We start from the raw sequence: 20791 nt of genomic DNA on the forward strand, positions 1-20791 counted from the left end.
TGGAGCAGCCCTGACTCTGAAACTCTGTTGAATTTCCACTATCTTCAGTACATCTGATAGGGCTTATCCATTTATTTGGGCTTTTTCCAGACAGCTACATTAAGTGGGGAAGAAAAAGCACTCTTGGTATGTCTCTAACTTACTTTAGCATAAATATTTTTGCATCATAAATGAAGAAACATGGATAGAAGAACAAACTGAACATGAGATAAAAGAGAAGAACCAACCCAAAGTGTACTGTTATCTTACAGCTCTTACCCATCTGTCACTTGCTGAAAAGCTACACAGTTTTCAAGAGAACAAAATAGGTTAAGCAAATTCACTCTCCTTTCAGTATGAACTGTCGCAAAAGACTCTGTGTGTTTATGTTCACAATTAAGTATCAAATTCAAGGCAGCACTTAAGCAGATGCTGCTCTGGTGTGTGTTTCCTAAATCATGCTTCGGCTGGGCTGAAGTAACTTTTAAACGTGTCCTGAGCAGAGTCCTGAATTTTGATCCTGACTCAGAATTTAAAATAGGAAGTGAAAAGCATGTCATTTATCTTAATGTTGTAGCTTTTGGATTCTGTTTTCCTGAAATGTTAATGCTGACAGCAAAATATCTAACGGAGGTTCTTTGATAGTTGAGCTCTGAATTTGGCAGGTTGTGCAAGCCTGAACTCCTGATTAGGTTCTTAAGCAGGGGAACGTAGCGATGCCCTTCTGTCTACTGACAGCTGTTCCACAAATGGATCTCTGCCAGCGTCCTCTCTGTTGCGGATTAAAGTGCATCGCAGTCACTTGTCCTGTGTTTTAGCAAATGCAACCTGAGCACAACTTTTTGTGTCCGGTTACGGATGAAACGGGCGCTGCAAGGTGCTGGGTATGGCACCTTGTGCAAAGGAGATTGGTGGCAGACAGCACTGTGTCAAGGTTGGAAATAGAAATATAGGCTGCTGAAATATTCACACAAGTGAAAATGAAAATAAATTATAGCTGTGGGCTTGCTGGCTCAGTCTTGGTGTTGTTTCAGACTTTGCACCAGTGCAAGGGCAAAGGTTTTGTCTAGTAATGTGTGGATGTAACCCACCTCGCCAGACTCTGTGTCCTGCTCTGAGCAAGGTGGCTGAGGGCCACCTTGGCACACTACTTCTTCTAGTAGCTTAAAGCACTCTAAGCAGGAGTGAAAAGGAAGTCGTCAAACTGCACACACTGTGTTCTTCACTGCACGATACAGGAGAAAGTGTTTACTGGGTCATGTTACTGCAAAAGAAATAGCACTTTGAAACTGTAAATGAGTGTATTATCTGGTGTGGAAGAACACACACGTGTTGTAAACACAAGTAAAACTTTTCCATTCTGAAGCTCCTTTTGGCATAATTGTGTGCCTGCTAGCTCAGCAGGGGTTTTCCTCCGCTGTCTTTCCAAGAGGAGACGGAAGTTGTATGGTATGGCCATTTACTAGAGGATGCCACAATTATAGACTTCCTGGCTCACAGTTTTACTTTGTTAGGTTTACTCGGTTACAGCGTAAACTCAGTTTACCTGCTAAGTGACTGAGATGAAGCCATCCTTTAAATTCAGTGCCAGACTCTATTCTCATACTTATTTCTCCTGGACCAGCTGTTATTATTGGGAACATAGCCTGAGCTTACTGTTTCTTACCTTAATTTTTGTACCACAGTGTAACTATGAAGACAGCATGTCTGTGTGTGAGAATCAGCTTCATTTACAGCAACAAGCAATCGCAGGACTTCTGCCCCTAGACATTGCGGCGTACCTGCGTGAGAAATTCTTAGCTCCAAAAAGAGATCAGCTCCAAATTCTGCTGTTGACATCTCTGCCATAGCAGACCTCATATAGTTGCTTTACTTACTGGAGAGAGTATGCAGTTTCTCAGCTGAATGTGGAATTTTTCATTCTCATGCTACAATAAACTGGCCCTGTGGTTGTTGCAGCAAAACTGGAAAGCCCAGATTTGCTCTGCTCTGCCTCCCTGTGAGCACAGCTTTTATTTCGCCCCTCTTCTTACTTTCAAAAATAAGATGATTAGGAAATCCTCTTTACAGTCTGATAAACTCCCTGAGCTCTTAATGCTCTCAAAACCTCAGTCTGGCAACAGAGCCACTGAGGGCCCTTGTATGACCTAACACCAAAGTAACCTGCATCTCCTGAACGTCTTCTGGCCAGCAGACAGGAGCTGTGAGCTTTCTTTGGCCTTGGTTTTCTGTCTCCATGAGCTACAGGATACTGCATGCCTTGTTTATGTAATATCGAATGCTTTTTCTTACCATTTCAAGAATATGCATTGCCAAACAATTTTTTTTGTTGTTGTTTGGTTGTTTGAAAACAGAATAAGTAACAAAAAGGGAAACCTGCAGCTGAATTATGGTAATGCCATGGTATGTGTGTTGTTAGAACTAGACTTTTTTCTTTCCTTTCTCTCTCTGACTTGCTAATGATATTATAATTTTGGTTTTTGGTAGATATCCTGGGTTTTGTATATAATAAACCATTCAACTTTAAAAATGGATTTTTACATTCCTGTTTAGCTTTCTTACCATTTCGTTGGTTTTGTTTGAGGAGATTTATTTATACAAGTATGAAAGATACATGCTGTAAGGATCAGTAAATGCTCATCTCAGGTGAAATGATTGTATTTCTTATAGTTTTTTGTTTCTGCCCTGAGTGTGGGAAGGTTGACTACAGTGATTCACATAGCCCGGCTCAGTCAGTGTTTTAGAGCACGTTCTTTAGAGCTCAATTTGTTTTGGCTTGTATTGCTACCTACAAGTGTATCCAGCTGGACTGAGTGAATTTCTCAGCAAGGCATTTGGTTGCTTCCAAGAAGGGCTTGCTCATGAGACACACTTGCTCCTGAGCACCCTGCACTCTGTACAGAGCAGTGGTTATTCCTGAGAAACTGTTCTTCGGGATAGGAGCACCCACATGTGAATTTGTTTGCAAGCATCAGGCCCTGGTTAGCAAATGAAACTGCAGACACAGGTTTCATGGGAAAAAAATGGCAAAGACACAGCTAATGGGGAAGGCAACAAATGGAGGATCTAAATTTGCTGTCAGGATTTTGCTCAAACCGTTCCAGGCAGGTAGACTGGTTGTGTTTGTGGCGGAGGCAGTTAACAAAGAAGCCAGCTGTCACTAGCAAAGAAAAAATTAGACAGGCGCCTTTGCACCCTGGAAAAGTGTGCAAAACCCTGCCTGGGAGCACTCCCTTGAGAGGAGGACAGCAATACTGTTGCTGAGACAAATGATTGCATGTCAGTAAGCCCTAAGAGAGGGCAATGTTATTTTCTCTCCAGCTCTGGGAGGAAATGACATTAATGTATTTTTGTCTTTATGTGTTTGACATTAAGTGTTTGACGGTATATGTTGGGCTGAAATTCTTCCCTTGTGGGTATGAGGGTCATAATCCACAGCTCTGTGAGCTGAACGAGCATCATTAAAATCATTAGTATTTCATCGTCTTACAGCGGCTGAAAAGGCAGCTGCCGAGGGACTGCAGACTTCAGGCAGTCTGTCCATGCAGACGTGCAGGTCCCCCAAGTTTGGGGAGGTTTTGGAGGTTTGTTGGTGCAGGTTGTCTGACCCCTGTCTGCCGAGCCTCTGCCTGTTTGCACCAACTGAGGATCTGGTACAGATACAGCACCAGACCTCTGGGAAAAGATTTTCTCCCCGAAGGCAGCAGTGCTTACTTCTGCAGGTTTGAAAACCAGACCAAAAAATTCAATCCTTTCTTGCTGCTTGTTAAATTTTCTCACAAATGGTTTCTTTAACAAGAACAGCTTACCTCTGCCTTCCTGGATCCCGAGGAAGGCCTCCTGAAGACAGAGAGATGTCCTCTTCCTCGGAAAATAGTAGCTGTCAACATTGAAGTGAATAACAAATGCAGAATCAGGTGTTTCTGAGGGAGTTGGTGATTTCTGTAAGTTGAAATGATGCAGTGGTGGCAACGCTGGAGAGACTTTGCTAGTCTTAAGGGAGTACAGAGGCGGCTTTAGTACTGTGGATAATGCTACTGCTTGGTAATTGCAGTAACAGATCAGGTTTTTCTGCTCATAACACCATTTGCAGACCTGTCTTCTGGTCTTGGGTCAGCCAGAGACCCTCTTGTTATGGCCTAGAGCATGATACTAAAGTGTCCTCTGCTTCGGTTTCATTTTTTGATTGGAAGGTTATTTCCTTTAAAGACTTTCTTTTGCTCGTATGTACTTGTACCATGATTCCCAAGAGGGGCATTGATCTCTGCAGCATGTCAGCAAGAGTTATACCAGGGTGATAAAGAGCAGGGAGCTGCCTTGGGATTTTGGTCACAGGTGCCCATGTTAGTTTGATTTTACCATCAGTTGTCAGTGAAATGTTTTGCCCGAGACAGCAGCAGATGGAGGTAGTCTGAACTATTTTGCACAGAGGATGGATTGACCATCTTACCGCAGCTATCCCAAGGGTTGGGGAAGACACTGGGCTCCTCTTTGAGGACTCCTTACTGCTGCTGACCATCCGTTTTGGTGGCATGACTACAGATGGAAGCCCAGCCTGGGGTACCCAGGGCAAGGGGAACCCACATTGTCCCTTCCTTCGGATGCATCCCTGGGAGCAGGTGGCTGAGCAAAGCAAGAGAAGTAATTTAGCAAAATAAAAGGGCAAGTGGGAAAATCATTCATTTCTTCTGGTGTTTACTGGCATTTGCTAGTTTTCTTTCTGGGCTTGGGTTGTTAAGTGCTCTCCCAAGGTTTAAGTAAAGGTCAGCGGCTTGTTCAGGCACGCTTGGTAATTACATTGCCCTTGCCTTTCCCTGCTATTTGCAGTTGTGCTCATTGCAGGCGTAAGATTGCTCCAAGTTCACGCACCTTCCGTCTTTGATTTTAAACCAATACAAGGCTGGCACTGTTGTTCTGTTAGATAAAACTAGACCTAATCCTGCCCTCAAGGTGCATTATCGCTATATTAGCATATGAAATACAGTATGATTTGTCTGCTGGCTCATGGGGAACATAGGGAATTCTTGGGGGTTTTTGAACACTTCAAAAGTCTGCATTCTTCAGTCTGCCTCGGAAGAGCTGCCTTCCCAGAACAGGTGCCTCTTCTATTATAAGGCAAGTCAGGAGGCTGGTATCTGGGGTTTTATTTCTTCCTGTTAGTTAGCATTAGAGAACTCTGCAGGCCCTTCTCAAGGCACTTCTGTTAAGAAACCAAACAGCTTTGCTTTAGTTTTGCTTTTAGTTTTCTTTTCTCTTTTTCGAGAGGGTTAGGAGAGGCAATTCCTATCTCTTCCTCCTCCTGTGTGCTTTTTTAAATATTATTATTGTTTGTAAATGCCAGAGGACAGTAGCAAGGTCCAAAGCGCACCTGCGTCAGCAGGGCCCTTTCTGTGGATTGTAGTGGACTTTGGATCGGGTGCTTAGGCCAGAAGAGGTGGCCCCTGGCATTCCCGGCCCACGTACCATCATCAAAACCCTCTCATGTTCAACCTGGAGAATCCCCCATGCGAAAAGACAAAGTGAACCCAGGTGCAGGCTCCCATTTTCTTTAATGAGGTTGCTGTCCCTGGAGGAAATGAAATCTCTTCTTGTATAAGAATATTTTGAGGAAGAATGGAACGTAGTTCTTCTTTTTAGTAGAAGTAACTTTCAAAGACTCAATCCTTCCAGTAATCTCTGTTGTTCTCAGGGGCATTCACAAAAGAAAACAAGATATAAACCACAAAAACAGTATTGTTTTTCATTTAAGCCTAAATTTTATAACTGTCAATTGTACATTTGGACTTTTTACCAGCTTTTCCTCTGGAGCAAGCTAGTAAATGTTTTACCGAGATGTGTTTGTAGTCATTTGGGTTTTGTTTTATTAACTGGGAATCTATAAAGAGCATCTGTTGCTCTGTGTCGGCAGCATCATGTCAGCCCCATTTGGTGAACTAATCTGCTGGCTTGAGAACAGCTTTAAAGTTGACAAGAAGCAGAGTTAGGGCAACGACTCCAATTGGATTTGTAATCCAGAGGATGTTTCTCTGTCTTGCTTTCCACTTGCTAAGGGAGGGGAGAAGAAGAATATCCCATGGATCTTCTGGTTTCCATTGCTCAGGTGCCACGAGCAAACTTCCTGGTAAGGGCAGCACTTACGGATCTGAGTAACCCCACTGAAATCAGGGTCAGGCTGCGAGCTGGGACTGCAAGCAGTTACTTGTGTGACTGGGTCTGCGGCAGCTGCAGTTTTGCAGTAAATTTTCCCGTGAAAGAAGCCCCTCTAGGGTCTCTGAAACTCTGGCTGCTCCTGGCCCACACAAGGGCTTGGTCTGGAAAACCTTCTCCCCAGGGTCAGATGATTTTAGTGCCCGTTGCCCAGATCCTCTAGTTCACTTGAGGGCTGGCTGTGGGGCGGATCCGTGATAGATCTCACGTTGCAGAATGAATTTGCGTTATCAAGCTGTGGTTACAGTGCAGATCTGCTGTACTGGAGCTAGTTACAAAGGAAAGGGGCAAGGCGGAGGAAAGCGTGTCAGATGGGGCTCATCCTCCGCCTGTTTGGCAAGCTAGCTGGCTGCTGCACGCAGGGGTGTCAGCAGGCTCCTTCCAGGGCATCTTCTCTCCTCCTAGTGTTAAAGATAGGCTCTCCTTGTAAGTAAGAGCAAGGCAAAGGCCAAGGGCTCGCTCTCTCCTCTGCCTTCTCAGTTTGAGATGCTGCTTTGGTATGAAAGAGGCCAGGGACACTTCTCCATCAGAGCAGCCTGCTCCTTGTTCCCTCTGGCCGATGCTGGGGTATCTCATGGTCTTTAGACTGCTGTTGGGACTCCCGATGTGTATATTTTTTGTATCCCAGAATGAGGTTCCTCTTCCCAAATGTACTTCATGTATGTGGCTGTGCAGATATGCTGACACCTCATTTAATTTCCCATGGCTAAAGTCAGTAAGAGTGAATGCCGTGGTGACTACTTCGTGAATGAACCTTTCTTTTTTTTTTTCTGTGTTTTATTTCAAATGATGTGTTCCTTTAAAAGACTCAAAAGCACAGAACTACCCACACAAATGTTACCACAGCCTAATGCCCGTGATCTAATTCAAATTTCTTCCTTGTGGAAAGGCTGTTTGATCCACCTCCCACCAATTTTCTGACTCTCTGTGATTTCAGGCAGCCACGGCATTGGAAAGATGTCTTTAGTGAAAAAAGCCAGTGGCCTGTTTGGATAAAGATTACTGCAGTCACAGGGACTTGACCTGGGCAAGTTACGAAGGGCTGACATATCAGAGAGGAGACAATTACCTTGTCAAGGGCTGGCTGATGGAACATAACTTCAGCAGTGTGGAGAAGAAGACAGAATCCTGTCACTTGGACCATGTCATGCACGCTATAATCATAAGAGGCATTCATCATCCCTAGGTTTCAGAAGAAATTCCTTTGCTAACTTACTGGCAAATGGTAATTTTATGATAGTGATAGATTGCAGATGTATTCTCCAGAATCCTGGAAAACATTTAACTGGAACAGGAAGAATGCCACGGTTAATTTCTTTAGCATGTTATTGTCTATTTAGGAACTCGGAGTCCCACGGGATCAGTTCTAGGACCTGTGCTGTTCACAGCGATCCAAAACACAATCCAGATGCAACCCTGGCCTCGGCATTGGTTATTACTGCTCAGGAGAAGGAGTTGGGGAGCAGCGTGGGAAGCCCCATGGACACAGCTGCTGAAAGCTCATGGAGAGCCGAGGGGTCAGGAGCATGTGGAGGGAGGGAAAGAGGACGAGAGGTCTTCTGCTGCTCTCTAAATGCCCGTGCTGCTGAATGTGTATGCAGCTCTTGTCCTTTCCTTAAAGGGATAGAGAGGAATTAGAAAAGAAACAGAGAAAGGTAATCAAGGGCATAAAATGACTTTGGCACAAGGAGAGAGTAAGTAGAGTAGTATTCTTCAACTCTAAAAGAGATGTCAGACAGTAGAGATGATAAAGGTCTATAAAATCACTGAGGAGGTGGAGAAGGTGACGAGAGAGCGATTATTCACCGTTTCTCACAGCGAAGAACTAGGGGGAAGTCAAAGGAAATTTATCAGGCACCAGATTTAAAGTACGCAAGAAATACTTTGTTCACACGACAAATACAAGGTGTGGAACTGATTGCTGCCAAGTATTGTGGAGGTATGAATGGAATCAAGAATTCAAGGAAGACAGGTCTCAAGGGTTATTAAAAAAAAGAAGAAGAAGAAGAAGAAGAAGAAGAATGCGGATATAACTTCTGGCTGTGGAATTCTCTAAGCTATGATTCCAGCAGCTGCCCATTTTATACCAAATCCCTAAAAATCTGATCCTGGGCACTGCCAGAGACAGGAGATGGGGCTAGGTGAGTCTGGCCCACCCTGTCCTTCCTATGTTCTCGTGTACGCAGGTTATGGTGTTCCAAAATACATTGCTGTCACTTGTGTTGGTTTTGGGTGTGTCTAGACAGATTTCTCCGACAGGTTTCAGCTCTGTGTGGGGCTGAGCACTGCAGATGAGAGGCCAAAGTCTGCATCTCACTGTGTGTGAAACTCATTCAGGTGAGAACCAGTACTCCAGAGCTAGTCCTCTCTTCCCTTTTCTTTCCATCCCCAAAGTAAACGGGCGATGGCTTCCAAAAGGTAGAAAAGATCAGATATAGACAAAACATTTTAAAATAATAAGCCGTACTGGACATTGGTGTTGGAAGATGCTGACTACGTGAGTGTGAATAAGAGCTGCTGAAGATGCTTTCCTTCATTTACTCGCTCCTGTGAAGGACAGGCCAGCCATGAGCTGTGGGTGAGGTCCTGGACAGCCATGGGTGAGGTCCTATACGCGGTCCTGGGCAGCTGTGCTCCAGGCTGCACATGCTGTCGCCTCAGCTTGTGTGCCATACAGCCAAATAGCACTGGCTCCGAGCCGTCTGCAGGGACCCTCTGGTTAGGGCCTGCTCTGGAAAGCCCTCACGTCCTGAAATCCTGCGCAAACAAGTGGTTCTGGGTGATGCTGAAGAGGGAAAAGGGATGCAAAATGCTCTTAATCCTACTCTTAATCCCTAAGTCTATGATCATATATCATCATAGATATCATAGATCACTATCCCTAAGTGGTCTATGATCATAAAAAGTAGCTGCCCTATGCCACCAGGATGCAAGAAAACCAGCCTCGGTAAGCACAGTCATTCCTGAGACTTACTCATCTGCTTACCACTTAGGAGCAGCTGAAAGCTGCGTTCTAGTTATTATTGTAATTGAGTCATTTAAAGTTTCCTTCCTTTCAGCCCGCAGAGACGCATAGCTGGGGTTCTGATTTCAGACCCTCATGCCAATCTGACCGCTATTTTTGTTGCACCTTTTCTACTGTCGTGGTGTCGGTTGCTCCAGTTCCTACCCTTCGATTCAGGAGGCTGGGGAGGGTAATGAGGCAGGTCCTGCGTGCATTGGACTGTGCAACTGCCTTCTCTAAGAGTTCGAGTCAGGTAGTTCAAGTAGGTGGTAATTCTCAGTTTTATACTGCTTGCGGATGAAATACTGGGACAGATACAGTTTCCAGAGACCAGCTGCCTGCTCACCCAGAGACCACAGCTGGGAGCTTCTCTGCTGTGAGTCCGTGATATGATGGGGAAAGTGGTCATTTTTCTATGAGGATTATTTAATGTTTTTAACAAATTTACTGCTGAATTTTAGCAGCTGTAGCTCTTGCATTTTGGTATTTTTTTCTTTTGCTATTATCTGTCTTCTGCCTCTGATTTCAAAAGCTCCCTGAATGGGGAGGCGTAGAGGGTCCAGCTGCAACATAGCGCATTTGTGGTGTAATAACTGCCTTTGCTAAAACCACAAATCATAAGGAATGCTAGAAAAATAACTCAATAACTGAGTTATACTGGATTCACTCTGGAGCACAGCAAAGCTGCAAAAGTTCCCAGTGAAAGGTAGTTACACTGTGGAGCTGTGCTCCCTGGAGTGTCATTTCTAGGGGTCTTCCCTTCCACCTGGGAGTCATAACATCTCTTTTGAACATCTTTTGGCAGAGGGCTGAACGCATGCGGGACCTGCACCGTCAGTCCTGCCTCTTTGGAGTCCTGCCTGGTGAGTTAATCTGCTCTTTTTGCTCTTGCTCTTCTAGGAATCTCTATGCCCATTCCGGTCATTGGTTTGCAGGACGACTCCAGGGTGTTTGTAAATGGGAGCTGCGTTCTCAATGATGAGAACTTTGTCCTCATCGGGTCCTTTGTGGCATTCTTCATCCCCCTTATCATCATGGTGATCACGTATTGCCTCACCGTGCAGGTGCTGCAGAGACAGGCAACGGTGTTCATGTGCGGCGAGGTGCCCAAGCAGCGGAGGAGCAGCGTAAACTGCCTCAAGAAAGAAAATAACACAGAGAACATTTCAATGCTTCACAATCACGAAGGGGCATCACACTTGAACTCTCCAGTAAATAAGGAAGCAGTGCTTTTTCGGAAAGGAACTATGCAGTCCATCAACAACGAGCGAAGAGCCTCCAAGGTCCTGGGCATTGTCTTCTTTTTGTTCCTCATCATGTGGTGCCCGTTTTTCATCACTAACATCATGTCTGTCCTTTGCAAGGAAGCCTGTGATAAGGGCCTCCTGAGCGAACTGATGGACGTGTTTGTTTGGGTCGGGTATGTTTGCTCTGGGATTAATCCCCTCGTGTACACACTCTTCAATAAAACCTATCGCAGGGCTTTTTCCAATTATATCCGCTGCCAATACAAGACCGGTAAAAAATCAGCACTGCGACAGAACCAGTGTCTAAATGTTGCTTCAACAGCATTATATGGGAAAGAACTGACTTTAACTAGTTACAGAAATGGCAATGAACTCAACAGCATGGAACTAGATGAAGCTGAGGGTCTAGAAATGCAGCCAGGGACTTCAGAGCTCTCCATAAACAGCTGTAATGTTGTAAGCGAAAGAGTGAGCTGTGTGTGAGGGTGGCTCACACAGCCTTTTGCTACAGTGAATCTGTAGCCAAAATATATTGTGTAAAAATGTAAGTGTTGGTCAAAGGACAATGTAAATACTGCATTCTGAACAAAGCTTTTTTTTTTTTAAAAAAAAAAAAAAAAAAAAGAGAAGAGAGTTGTCTTTCCAGTCCAGTACTTAAAATCCTATATATTAATATACTGCAGTGAAGTTTAAGGTTCTATATTTACTGTTAATACTAGATCAGAAATATTAGTTACTTTGCATATGTCATGGACAAATGTTTGAATACTTCTTCCAGTGCATGAACAAAAATGCTGAATATTTATCTCAGGTGGCATTTGCTGGAGTCCAGAATGGCGCGTTAATCATTATATATCAAATACATGCTATTCGACTTGGTCAGTATAACCTTCTTTTTCCAGTTGACAGTAAATATATGCTTTAAATCCTCACCCACATTTGTGCTGTGTAAAGACCGTACAGAATCCTGGCAGAGAGGCATCACAAGAGGGTAGCAGTGTTGCAGTCTCTTGGCCAGGTGTGTTGTGTTACCAGTTACAGCTCGCTGGCGTGTTGGGGCAAGCTCACGCCTCCAGGGACCTCTCTTAAGTTTTGGCTCCCTCTTCAACCCTACTGGAGACTTCTGTTTCCTCTCCATTCACCAGGAGGTTCCTGCTCCATCAGAAAGGTAGGGAAGGGAGTGCCATAAGGGATTTGCTGTCCTGGCTGGATCCCTTATGTGCTTGGAGGAGCAGCCTGAAAAACAGCACAAATCCCCAGGTATCCAGCTGAGACCTTTCTTAAAGATAGAGTCTCAGATGTGTAAGAAGCCCCCGCTTTGTCCGAAGGAGGGCTGTGGGCGCTGGGGCAGGGAAGCTGCGAGCGTGCACCCGCCTGTTGCAGCTGCCGTCAGCCTGGTGCGGGTGGCTGGCGGCCAGTGCTTTGGCGTGCTGAATTGTTTGAGTTAGGTTTTTGTTTTACCCAGGGAAGAGCGTTTGGGCTTTGTAAGAGCTCTTCTCTTCTCGCTCCTCACCTGTCTTTATTGCTTGGCTTGTTTTGCATTTTCTCTTCCCCTTCCCCCTTCCCCCCTCCCCCGCCCAAAAAAAAAATCTTGGGATTTGCAGAATTAAAATTCCAGCGATAAAATGCTGTTTTAGAAAGGGAGCAGAAGCGGGGGGGGAGGGGGGCACAGGGTGCTGGCAGGGGAGGCAGTGGGAGTCTGGGTGCACCTCCCCAGCAAGGTGCCACAAGCAGCCCTGCTCATTTGTCACCTCTCCAAAGGAGGAGAGCAGAGGATGGGGCTATAATCGCTTGTTGTTGGCATGGTTCAAAAACAAGCTATGGCCAGGGACAGGAAGGATGCGTGTGAGGAATTGTGACTTGGAGCTAGTCTACATGGAAGAATAATCTGAATCAACTTATAAATTTTTTTATTCCATTTTGCTCCTCTTAGAAAATTATATCAAATTAAAGCCACTTAGATCTTAATGAAGGCATCCACATAGGGGTTTAATGCAGTTTAATTAATCTGCTTTTGATTTGCACCATGAGTAATTTGAATTAATTTTCCTCTGTTTTCCTGTGTGGATGAACCCTCAAAGGCACCATGTCTCTCTGGCCCAGTGCCTCTGGGGTGATGCCTCCCGTGCGACTTCCCTTGTTTGGACTGCTGTCTAATGCCAGATCTAGCCCTTAATGCTTTTACATCTTCATTAACTAATCCTCAGAGGTAGCCATGTCTATCTAACACAGTTGCATTTGGCATCACTGATAGCAAATCCTCAGAATAGAAAAGCTTGATGTTAGGTCTGGATAAGTTGCATTTTACTAACATGATTTGCTTATATTCTAAGCTTGCTGTGTTCATCACACCAGAATTAACTCGTAGGGGAAACAGGATATTCCGCTAGAGCTTTAGTGGAGTGTTACGCCGTTGTCTTGCAAAGCCACTACCAAAATACAGTGTAGGGCGTGTATCTACTGCTGGGTTACTTCCAGCCTGATATGCTGAAGCCAATGGTCCTCTTTTCTCCTTCCCTCTCACCTGTACATACCCGCAGCCCTCCCACGAAGGTGGCACGTGTCCCTGGAGGCAAGCAGTGTGTCTCAGGGAAGCGTGTAGCTTCCTGCATGCAGAAGGCAGCAAACTGGTGCCTCGGTGACTGCCCTTTGCGTTGGATTAACTATCTCAAGCAGTACAGAAAAATCAGAAAGGTGACATTGCTTTTGACTTTTTTTTCTTTTGCCTTGGATGACTTCATAGCACGTCTTTTACAAACATGTATAGGTGGGTGTGTACATATATGTGTGCGTGTGTACATGTATATACGTATATATATTTAAAGGTCAACAACAGACTTTGAAAGCATTTAGCAATAAGTTGAATCACAGTAGCTTCTAGCACATGTGTGAGTAGGTCATGTGTGAATAGCTCTTTTGCCACAGCATCCTGTAAGTTAGCAAAGTCCATGCAAAGGCGTTGTCCTTGCGTAGGAGCTTTCACGTCTCACTCTTGCCAGTTCTGTTGTATGGGCCAAAAGGAAACCTAGTATATTTGGATGTAAATAATGAGAATTGAACAGAGAATTTGCAAAATTTTTATAGATGTTTTTTAAAAAAATATTCAGCACCAGAACTGTAAACACGTTGAGCGTTGCTGCTCAGCCGGACCCATTCTGATGTACGTTACCTGTTTCGATGAAGAGCCAAGGGGACTGCCTGACAGCGCCTGCGTTCTTTCCCTGCCAGCAGATGATGACATCTTTGTGAATGGTTAAGTACTGTCACTTACCCAACTTCCTTTGGGTCATTCACATCAGGGTTTTGTGATGCTGCTATTAATTTATTAAAGAAAGTTTGTTGATTTAATCACTCTTACTTAATTTTTTTTCATGGTCTATTGGAAAATAAACAAAGAAACTCTTTCCTTCATCTGTCCCCAATTAAAATATGTCCTGACCAAAGAACAAAAAAAAACCCTAAAATCAGCATAAGTAACTTTCATTTCTCCTTCTGCTCTTGAAGTGTAGGCCACAGCTGCTGAAACGCCAGCAGGCGGTGCCAGCAGATATCTCTACGCTCCCAACCCCAAAGCTTGGTAAATACAAAGAGCGATAAACTCTTCCCCCTTCTCTCCAGGAATATCTGTCAAAAATCATGTTTGTTTGTTTTAATTGCCTCAATGAAAGGAACTGCTTTAGCTCTGTGCACCTTAAGCAAAGTCAATCTGTGCTCACAGCAGCTTTGCTTCTCCCGAGCTGGAGCAATAGCCCTGGTGGTGCCTCAGGAAGGCCGGTGCCGGGCTGTCGGGAGCCGGAGTCCTTGGGAAGTTTTGTTTCTGTCCTCAAAGCTCAGTTCAGGTACCTTTTTGCCTTACAAATAGTGTGTGTGGTGTTTCCTGTGAATTCGCACTACGCGAGTGGTGTTAACTCCTTGGAAAGGGTGGAGGAGGCTGAAGCGTGTTCGTTTGCGAGCCCAGATGGGAGAAGTGCAGACGGGCTCTGCCGTGAGATGGAGGACGTGCCAAGATGCTCTGACCTGGCCGACACACCGCTCTGCTGGCTTGCACTGAGGAGGCTATTTGTGGGGTTAGTGACGTGTACCAGCACCTCCACGAGCTGCAAGGGCTCGCGGTGCTTGCAGGGCTCCATGCTTCCCTGCTGGAGGCCAGGAGCAAGGCTGCTCCTGTCTGCTTGGGCAATGCTGAGGAAGGAGCCTGGGGCCACCACAGGCTGGGAAGGCTTCCCACCTGGGCATGACTCTAGCTCCTCACTTTTACGACTTGTGAGTTAGCAGTAGTTTTAATTGGAGTAATGCAGAATGCTTTTCTTTTTTTAACTGTAAGTTGTTACTGGCTGCCTCTGCCTCATTTTTCTTAAAGACTCAGGCCAACTACTTGTTTGTTTGCTTTTATCCACACTGAAACTCGTGCTCTGAAGCTCTCAGAAATCAGCAAATACTACAGTGAGGTGTCATTCCCTCTCAGCTATGCAAGGAACTACATGAAGATGGAAGATCTTCAGGTGGGTAATTTTAGATACATATAAGAGATGGACAATCAATGCAGCAAAGTGGATTTGCTAGCTAAACAACCGTGTCAGAAGATCCCTTATGGTCAGCCAAATGCATGAGCTATGCACTGAAAAATTTTGCTTAAGAGCTGTCTTAACTTACAGGCTCTGCTGATGACAGGAGGTCGTGTCTGTATGGGAACCCACCAGTGTGGAGTCCCCTGCGCTGTGCATGGCTGGGTGCAGCCCTGCTGCCCTCTCTATCCGGGGCAGGGCTGATTTTCCGACCCAGTGCAGCATCTCCTGACGCAATGCCCCAGCAGGACTTACTGCCCTGGGCCGAGCAGTGAAATTGGAGACAAAATTGCAAAAGGTGAGGTTCCTGGCCCAGAACCGCAAAGATTTGGGGGCCCTAGCAAAGTAAGTAAGTGTCTAGTGGTGACAAAAGCCCAACAGATTTGATTGCTTGGAGGCTGTGAAAGCAAGAGAGTTATGCAGGCTGTTCACAGCAGCCAGGGGATGAAAACAACTGTGAAAGAATTTGAGAAAAGAGATCATGAAAGAGAAAGCAATGCTCATTAAGTGTTACATCTGTCATAAACGCTGCCTTATCTTCTACTTTCCCCAAAATGTAAAGATCTCTTAGAATTTGAATACATTTTCCCCAACAGTTACCTGGGACAGCAGCTGCTGTTTTGCCACTCCAGTAATACCGTGTTTATGGGCTACAAGCATGTAGCTTGTTGGGTGACCTGAGGAATGAATCATGCATGCAGCATCACAGAGGATGTGTTAAACCCACTGTTCTGAACTTTCTTGTGCTCAAATCATAATTAGGTTAACAACAAGTTGAATAAATTAATGTTTAATTAAAATACAGCCTAATTAATCAATGTATATTTCTTACGGAACCTAATTGTGGCATTTTGAATTATTTAAACTGTTAACATACAAAAAACAATGTCAGCTGGCACCTGTTAGACCACTGCCTGGTTGCATTTGTTAAAATTTAGAGCAGAGATTTCCATTTGCATGCCATACTGATGTCTGTGTGTCTTGCAGAAGAACTGAGCTGCTGAGCAGGCTGGCACTGGTGATGGATGCTAATCAAAGCCACTGAAGAGTTTAGTCAGGCTTGTTGTCACTGAGGGTTGGGCAGCTGTTCTGGGACCTTCTGGAGAGGAAGGTTTCATTACAACTATGCAGCCTGCGCTTTGCAAAGATCATGACAGTGCTCAAAGAAACAGGTGAGTGCGAACACCAGGCTGAGATCTTAACTGTGTCGGGGTCCATCTCGCCTAGCCACTGATACGTCTCAAATGTGAATGTGTCTCAAAACGTCTTCTGAGAGGATCCACAGATCACCATGCTTCAGCTGTAATCCACGGCACTGCTTAGCCCACTGGGCTCAATACTGCTTTTACTAAATACTCAATGTTCATCGCTCATCGCTCAATACTGTGATGTTCCTAGATACTGCTAATTAAAAAATTCCCTGCATACCCTACCAGGATGTCACACAATGACATTTAGCAGAGCTCTGGGAAGTGTTGCTGGTTTCGTGCAGTGAATCAGGTGATGCAGCAACCCACAGTGAAAAAATGAGGGTTTTTTGTCTGAGACTTCTCCTTACCCAAATCCTTATTCTTTGCGGGTAAAATACCCTTGGGGTCTGCTTTAAGAAATACACTGGAGTATGATGTATTGGGCCTGAGCAGAGACCCCTGTGACAGGCACAGTGGGGGTGACACAAGGTCAAATGATGGCTTGGAGAGCCCTTCCAATGGCTTGAGAGATTGGCTTGTTCCTCCTACAAAAAAAAAAAGGTGAGGAAAAAAACTCTCCATAAAGACATCAGGGAGTGGTTGTAGTGACTAAGAAAGGAGATGAGTTATTTAGGCTAGAGGAAAACATTAGCACAAAAAATCCAGGCCAAAAATAAACTAGGAATTAGAAGCAGGCTTCTAACAACTGACTATTACAGGTCAGGAACGGTACTTTCCGATGAGGTAGCAAGAACAGCAACAAAAAAGCCTACTGGATGCTCTCGCATTCAGGAAGGAGTGTGTGCTGTAAGGGTGCCACAGGAGGACCTCGATGTCCTACACCTCCAGGCTAGCAAAGCTTGGGGTGACGAGTCAGCCATCTGCACAGTGCCCTCTCCTGGCAATCGGCCCCAGGGCGTGGGGGGAACAAACATCTTGAAGCAAGAATGCTATTTTTTTGCTATAGTCCTTCCCGGTCCTAAGGAAGCTGTGAAAAAGGTTGCAATTTGGGAGGAATGTGCAGGTGAGGCGGTCCCAAGTCAATGTCTCTCCTGCCAGGAGGACAAGCAGAGTGCGAGGAGTTGAGGGATCACAGAGGCTGTGTGTTCCCAGCCATGAGCCAGGCACAAAATGTATGAATCAATATTTTATTTACATTCTCAGAAGCATCCAGAATTAAGCAGGTTGGCTAGCCTGGGCCAGACAGCACTCTGTCATGTAAGTAAGTTGTATTTACCCAAAATAGCACCTCATGTAGACTTGAGTATTAGTGGCCCAGCCTTGGTCTGGTCTGGAGAGCTGCAGCATGGAAGAAATGTCCTGTTGGGCTGCTGTTAGCTGGTGCAGTTCAGAAAATGCTATTGAGTGGCTTTACGTGCCAAGAGACAGTTTTATGCTTGTATTGTCTGACTTTTTTAAAGCTTTTCTTTTGTCACTCTTTCCAGTTGTGTAACCAGGACATCCATGCCTTTGGTTTAGTTAAATAAATTGTGTTGCTGGCCTTTTCGTCTTTCTGTTGTTAAAAGCGGGCTCAGCTGAACCTGGCAGACAGCAAGGTTATTGTTTTCTCAGAGTCAGTGTTTCTTAATAAATTGGCAATACGGGCAAAAACTTCTGGGTAGCTATCAGCCAAGACTGATTTGAGAGACCCAAAGCTTAGCACGTTTCCAGTTCAGCATTAAGAGCTGGAACATCATCAGACAAAAGGCAAGGGGTACCCTCTTATTGGCTTTATGCAGCGCTTCTGTGGGAACAGGCTTGAACCTCAGAGACAGGATGAAAACATCCTTCACCAGGGCTTCTGGTGTCTTGGCCAACCCCTTGTTTCCATATAACAAGGAAAAAAAATGTTTATTTTTAAGCATGAATCACCAGAATGCCCAGGAGTACAAATGCTCTCTCTGAGCAGGTTAACAGCTGTTTCTGACCCCATGATAGCACAATCTCCATTCCTTCCTCCCGTGTGAATATTATATAGCTATTTAATACAGAAAGTTATATACACTGAGTTAATACACTGTTTTCACCCATGTGCTGTTACCGATGTAGCACTTGTGTGTCATGGCCGTGTAGGAGGAGAGGCTTGGGGAAGCGAAGATGACATGTCTAAGGGCAGATGGGCGGCCACAATGCTGGCCAAGAAGCGTGTCCTGCACGAGCAGCATGCGGACGCGCAGCAAATGCCACCTTGCAACTCCCGCAGCAGTGGCCGCGCGGGCGGACCGCTGGCAGACTCAAAGACAAACGAATTGGGGCAGGTTAGGCGCTTACGGTGACTATGCTTTTGCACCAAGCTCTTGGCATCTTCTGTTTATCTGGCATATGTTCAACTGTGACCTTTCTTTCTAAACGTGGGCAGAAAAACAGCTCTTCGGTGCTCCGAGTCTGACCCTGGGCTATTCCTGGGTGGTGAAGGACAGATGTATTTACAGAATTTAGCCTTGAAATACAGACCTTTCCCAAGAACATCATGTTTCAATTGGCTATGTATATGTTTTCACCACCACTGTGTGAATTCCAGTGCTTTTAGGGCGTAAAGATATCTAGATAAGGGAATTCTATTAAAGGAAACTGTTCCATGCTTTGTGAAAAAAAAAAATGTATTTATTACTTGTTTTTTCCCTAAATGAAAATGCATCGTGCAAGGCCTTGGGACTTTGGGGAGGTGGAACACCCGAGTGCACCAAAGGCATCACATGCCTTTGCCATCCACATCCAAAGCTTCCCAGGCAAAAATATGTTCCCAGGAAGAATATATTTTGCAGATGACCACTGCAGAGCTAGACTTGAGTGCCTGGCTCCAGTCCCCTCCACCAACCCCAGCTGCAGGAACCTGGTTGAGATGTTGGGCATCTTCCAGCAGAGGCCGGACACTGCTGCCCAGTTCAGCATTGTGGTGAAGTGGAGGTACCTGGCGATGATGGATGCAAGGAGGTGGTGAGCACAGTCTGGTCACATACCACCTGGTTCAGCTACCACTCTGAAGAACACCCTCAGCCGTTGGTGGAGCAAGGTCTCTTTGAACACGAAAACACTGTCCAGACTATGTTTAGGATTTATTAATTAGTTTTTTTGTTTTGCTCTGGTTTTAATTTTTCAGTATAATCCCTGCTCAAATGGCATTTTATTTCCCAGGCAGAGTGGTCCTGTGGCACATCTCAGTGGGATCCATCACCGGAGGAGCCCAGCTTGAGGAAGGCAAGGAGCTGAATATCTGATTTGGGTGCAAACTTGGTGGTGGCTCTTGTTCCTCAGGTCATTTTGTTTCTCTGTGCTTCGGGAAGAGGATTTTGACGCACACGTGTTGCAGAGCAGTTTCAGCTGTTCTGAGAGCTCAGCTGCAAAACATTGCCTTGAGTTGTTTTGTTAAGCAGTCATCACTGTACTTGCTTGTGCTGTAGCTATGAGAACCGTGGATCCTCCTGAGAAAATCGGAGTTGTGCATAGAGGCACGGAGCTTGGCAGCGTTCCCAAATGTACTCTGCCACCTGGGGAGAGCTGCAAACTTGCTGCAGCCCAAGAAGCTTTCTAACTATACTGATGAGATCATTAGTTATTGCACTCTGAAAGCCTTGATTTCTGGAAGCTGAAGCCAGGAGGGCTTTGTTGCTTCCACCTTCTCAGGGCCTTGGCACCATCCGGAGAAGGACCTTTGCTTGGTCCAGCCCTCTGGCCAGGCTGGGCTCTGCAGTGGCACCGGGTCATTGCTGGGCTCTGCAGTAGTGCTGGGATCAGTGTTGGGCTCTGTGGTGGTGCAGGATTTGCAGCGTTTTGCAGCGGCACCAGAGGGGTGCCAGGCTCTGCGGTGGCACCAGGTGGGTGCCGGGCTCTGCAGTGACCCCAGCACCTGTGCTGGGTTCTGCGGTGACACTGGTTCAGTGCCGGGCTCTGTGGTGGCACTGGATGGGCGCCGGGCTGTGCCGTGGTGCTGGATGGGTGCGTGCTGTGGGACTGGTCTGCGTGGCTGCACTGGGCCATGGGCACGAGGCCGAGAGTCACCAGCGGTGACGTTCCCCGACAGCCCAGCGGGCGCTGAACGCCGGGGCGAAGGCGCGACGCTTCCCGGCTTGTTGGGACGGAGAGAGCCGAGCTCCCCTGCCGCGCGGGCACCGAGCCCTTGTCTCTCTCTCGTTTTCAGGCCAAAACCGGTGACTTGGGTCGGGAGCTGTTCTGCCTCGGCCTTGCGCTCGCCGCCCGCTCGAGCACTGGCGGAGCTGCCAGCACCGCACCGCACGGCGCGGGAGCAGTGCCGGCGGCGGGAGGCAGCTGCAACTGTGCTGAAGGAGGAAAGAGCCGCTCAGGGCGGCACCCGGGCGGGCGGCAGCGATCAAGGTGCGTCGAAACCTCCTATACAGCAGTTAGAAACATGGAAAAACTCGAGGATGGAAGACGAGCCGACAAAAGGGACGTGAGTTTTCCGGTCGCTCTCTCGTCGGCGGTTTGCAAACAGGCCTGGCTGAGAGCGGGGTGGGGGTTACGTACGTTTGGGTACCGCTGGTGACCTTGGCGTCTGCCTTTCCCGTTTCTGTTACCACCCCAAAAAAGCTACGAGAATTGGAGAGAGAGAGAGTTTGGTTTTGCATTTCCCCGCAGCAAGAA

At 46.1% G+C, this 20791-nt stretch overlaps 1 protein-coding gene across 1 annotated transcript in view; it reads left to right on the top strand.

The window, feature by feature from the left end:
• The window catches only part of HTR2C (5-hydroxytryptamine receptor 2C), an 81903-nt gene extending 70885 nt beyond the window's left edge, over window positions 1–11018 (top strand). Inside the window, exon 4 of the mRNA XM_062585067.1 lies at window positions 10091–11018. Within this exon, the coding sequence (XP_062441051.1) occupies window positions 10091–10920 (830 nt within the window). The 3' untranslated portion in view covers window positions 10921–11018. The remainder of the gene's footprint in view (window positions 1–10090) is intronic.
• Window positions 11019–20791: the final 9773 nt, after the last annotated feature.

The sequence above is a fragment of the Rhea pennata genome, chromosome 11 (assembly GCF_028389875.1).
Source record: "Rhea pennata isolate bPtePen1 chromosome 11, bPtePen1.pri, whole genome shotgun sequence".
Lineage (NCBI taxonomy): Eukaryota > Metazoa > Chordata > Aves > Rheiformes > Rheidae > Rhea > Rhea pennata.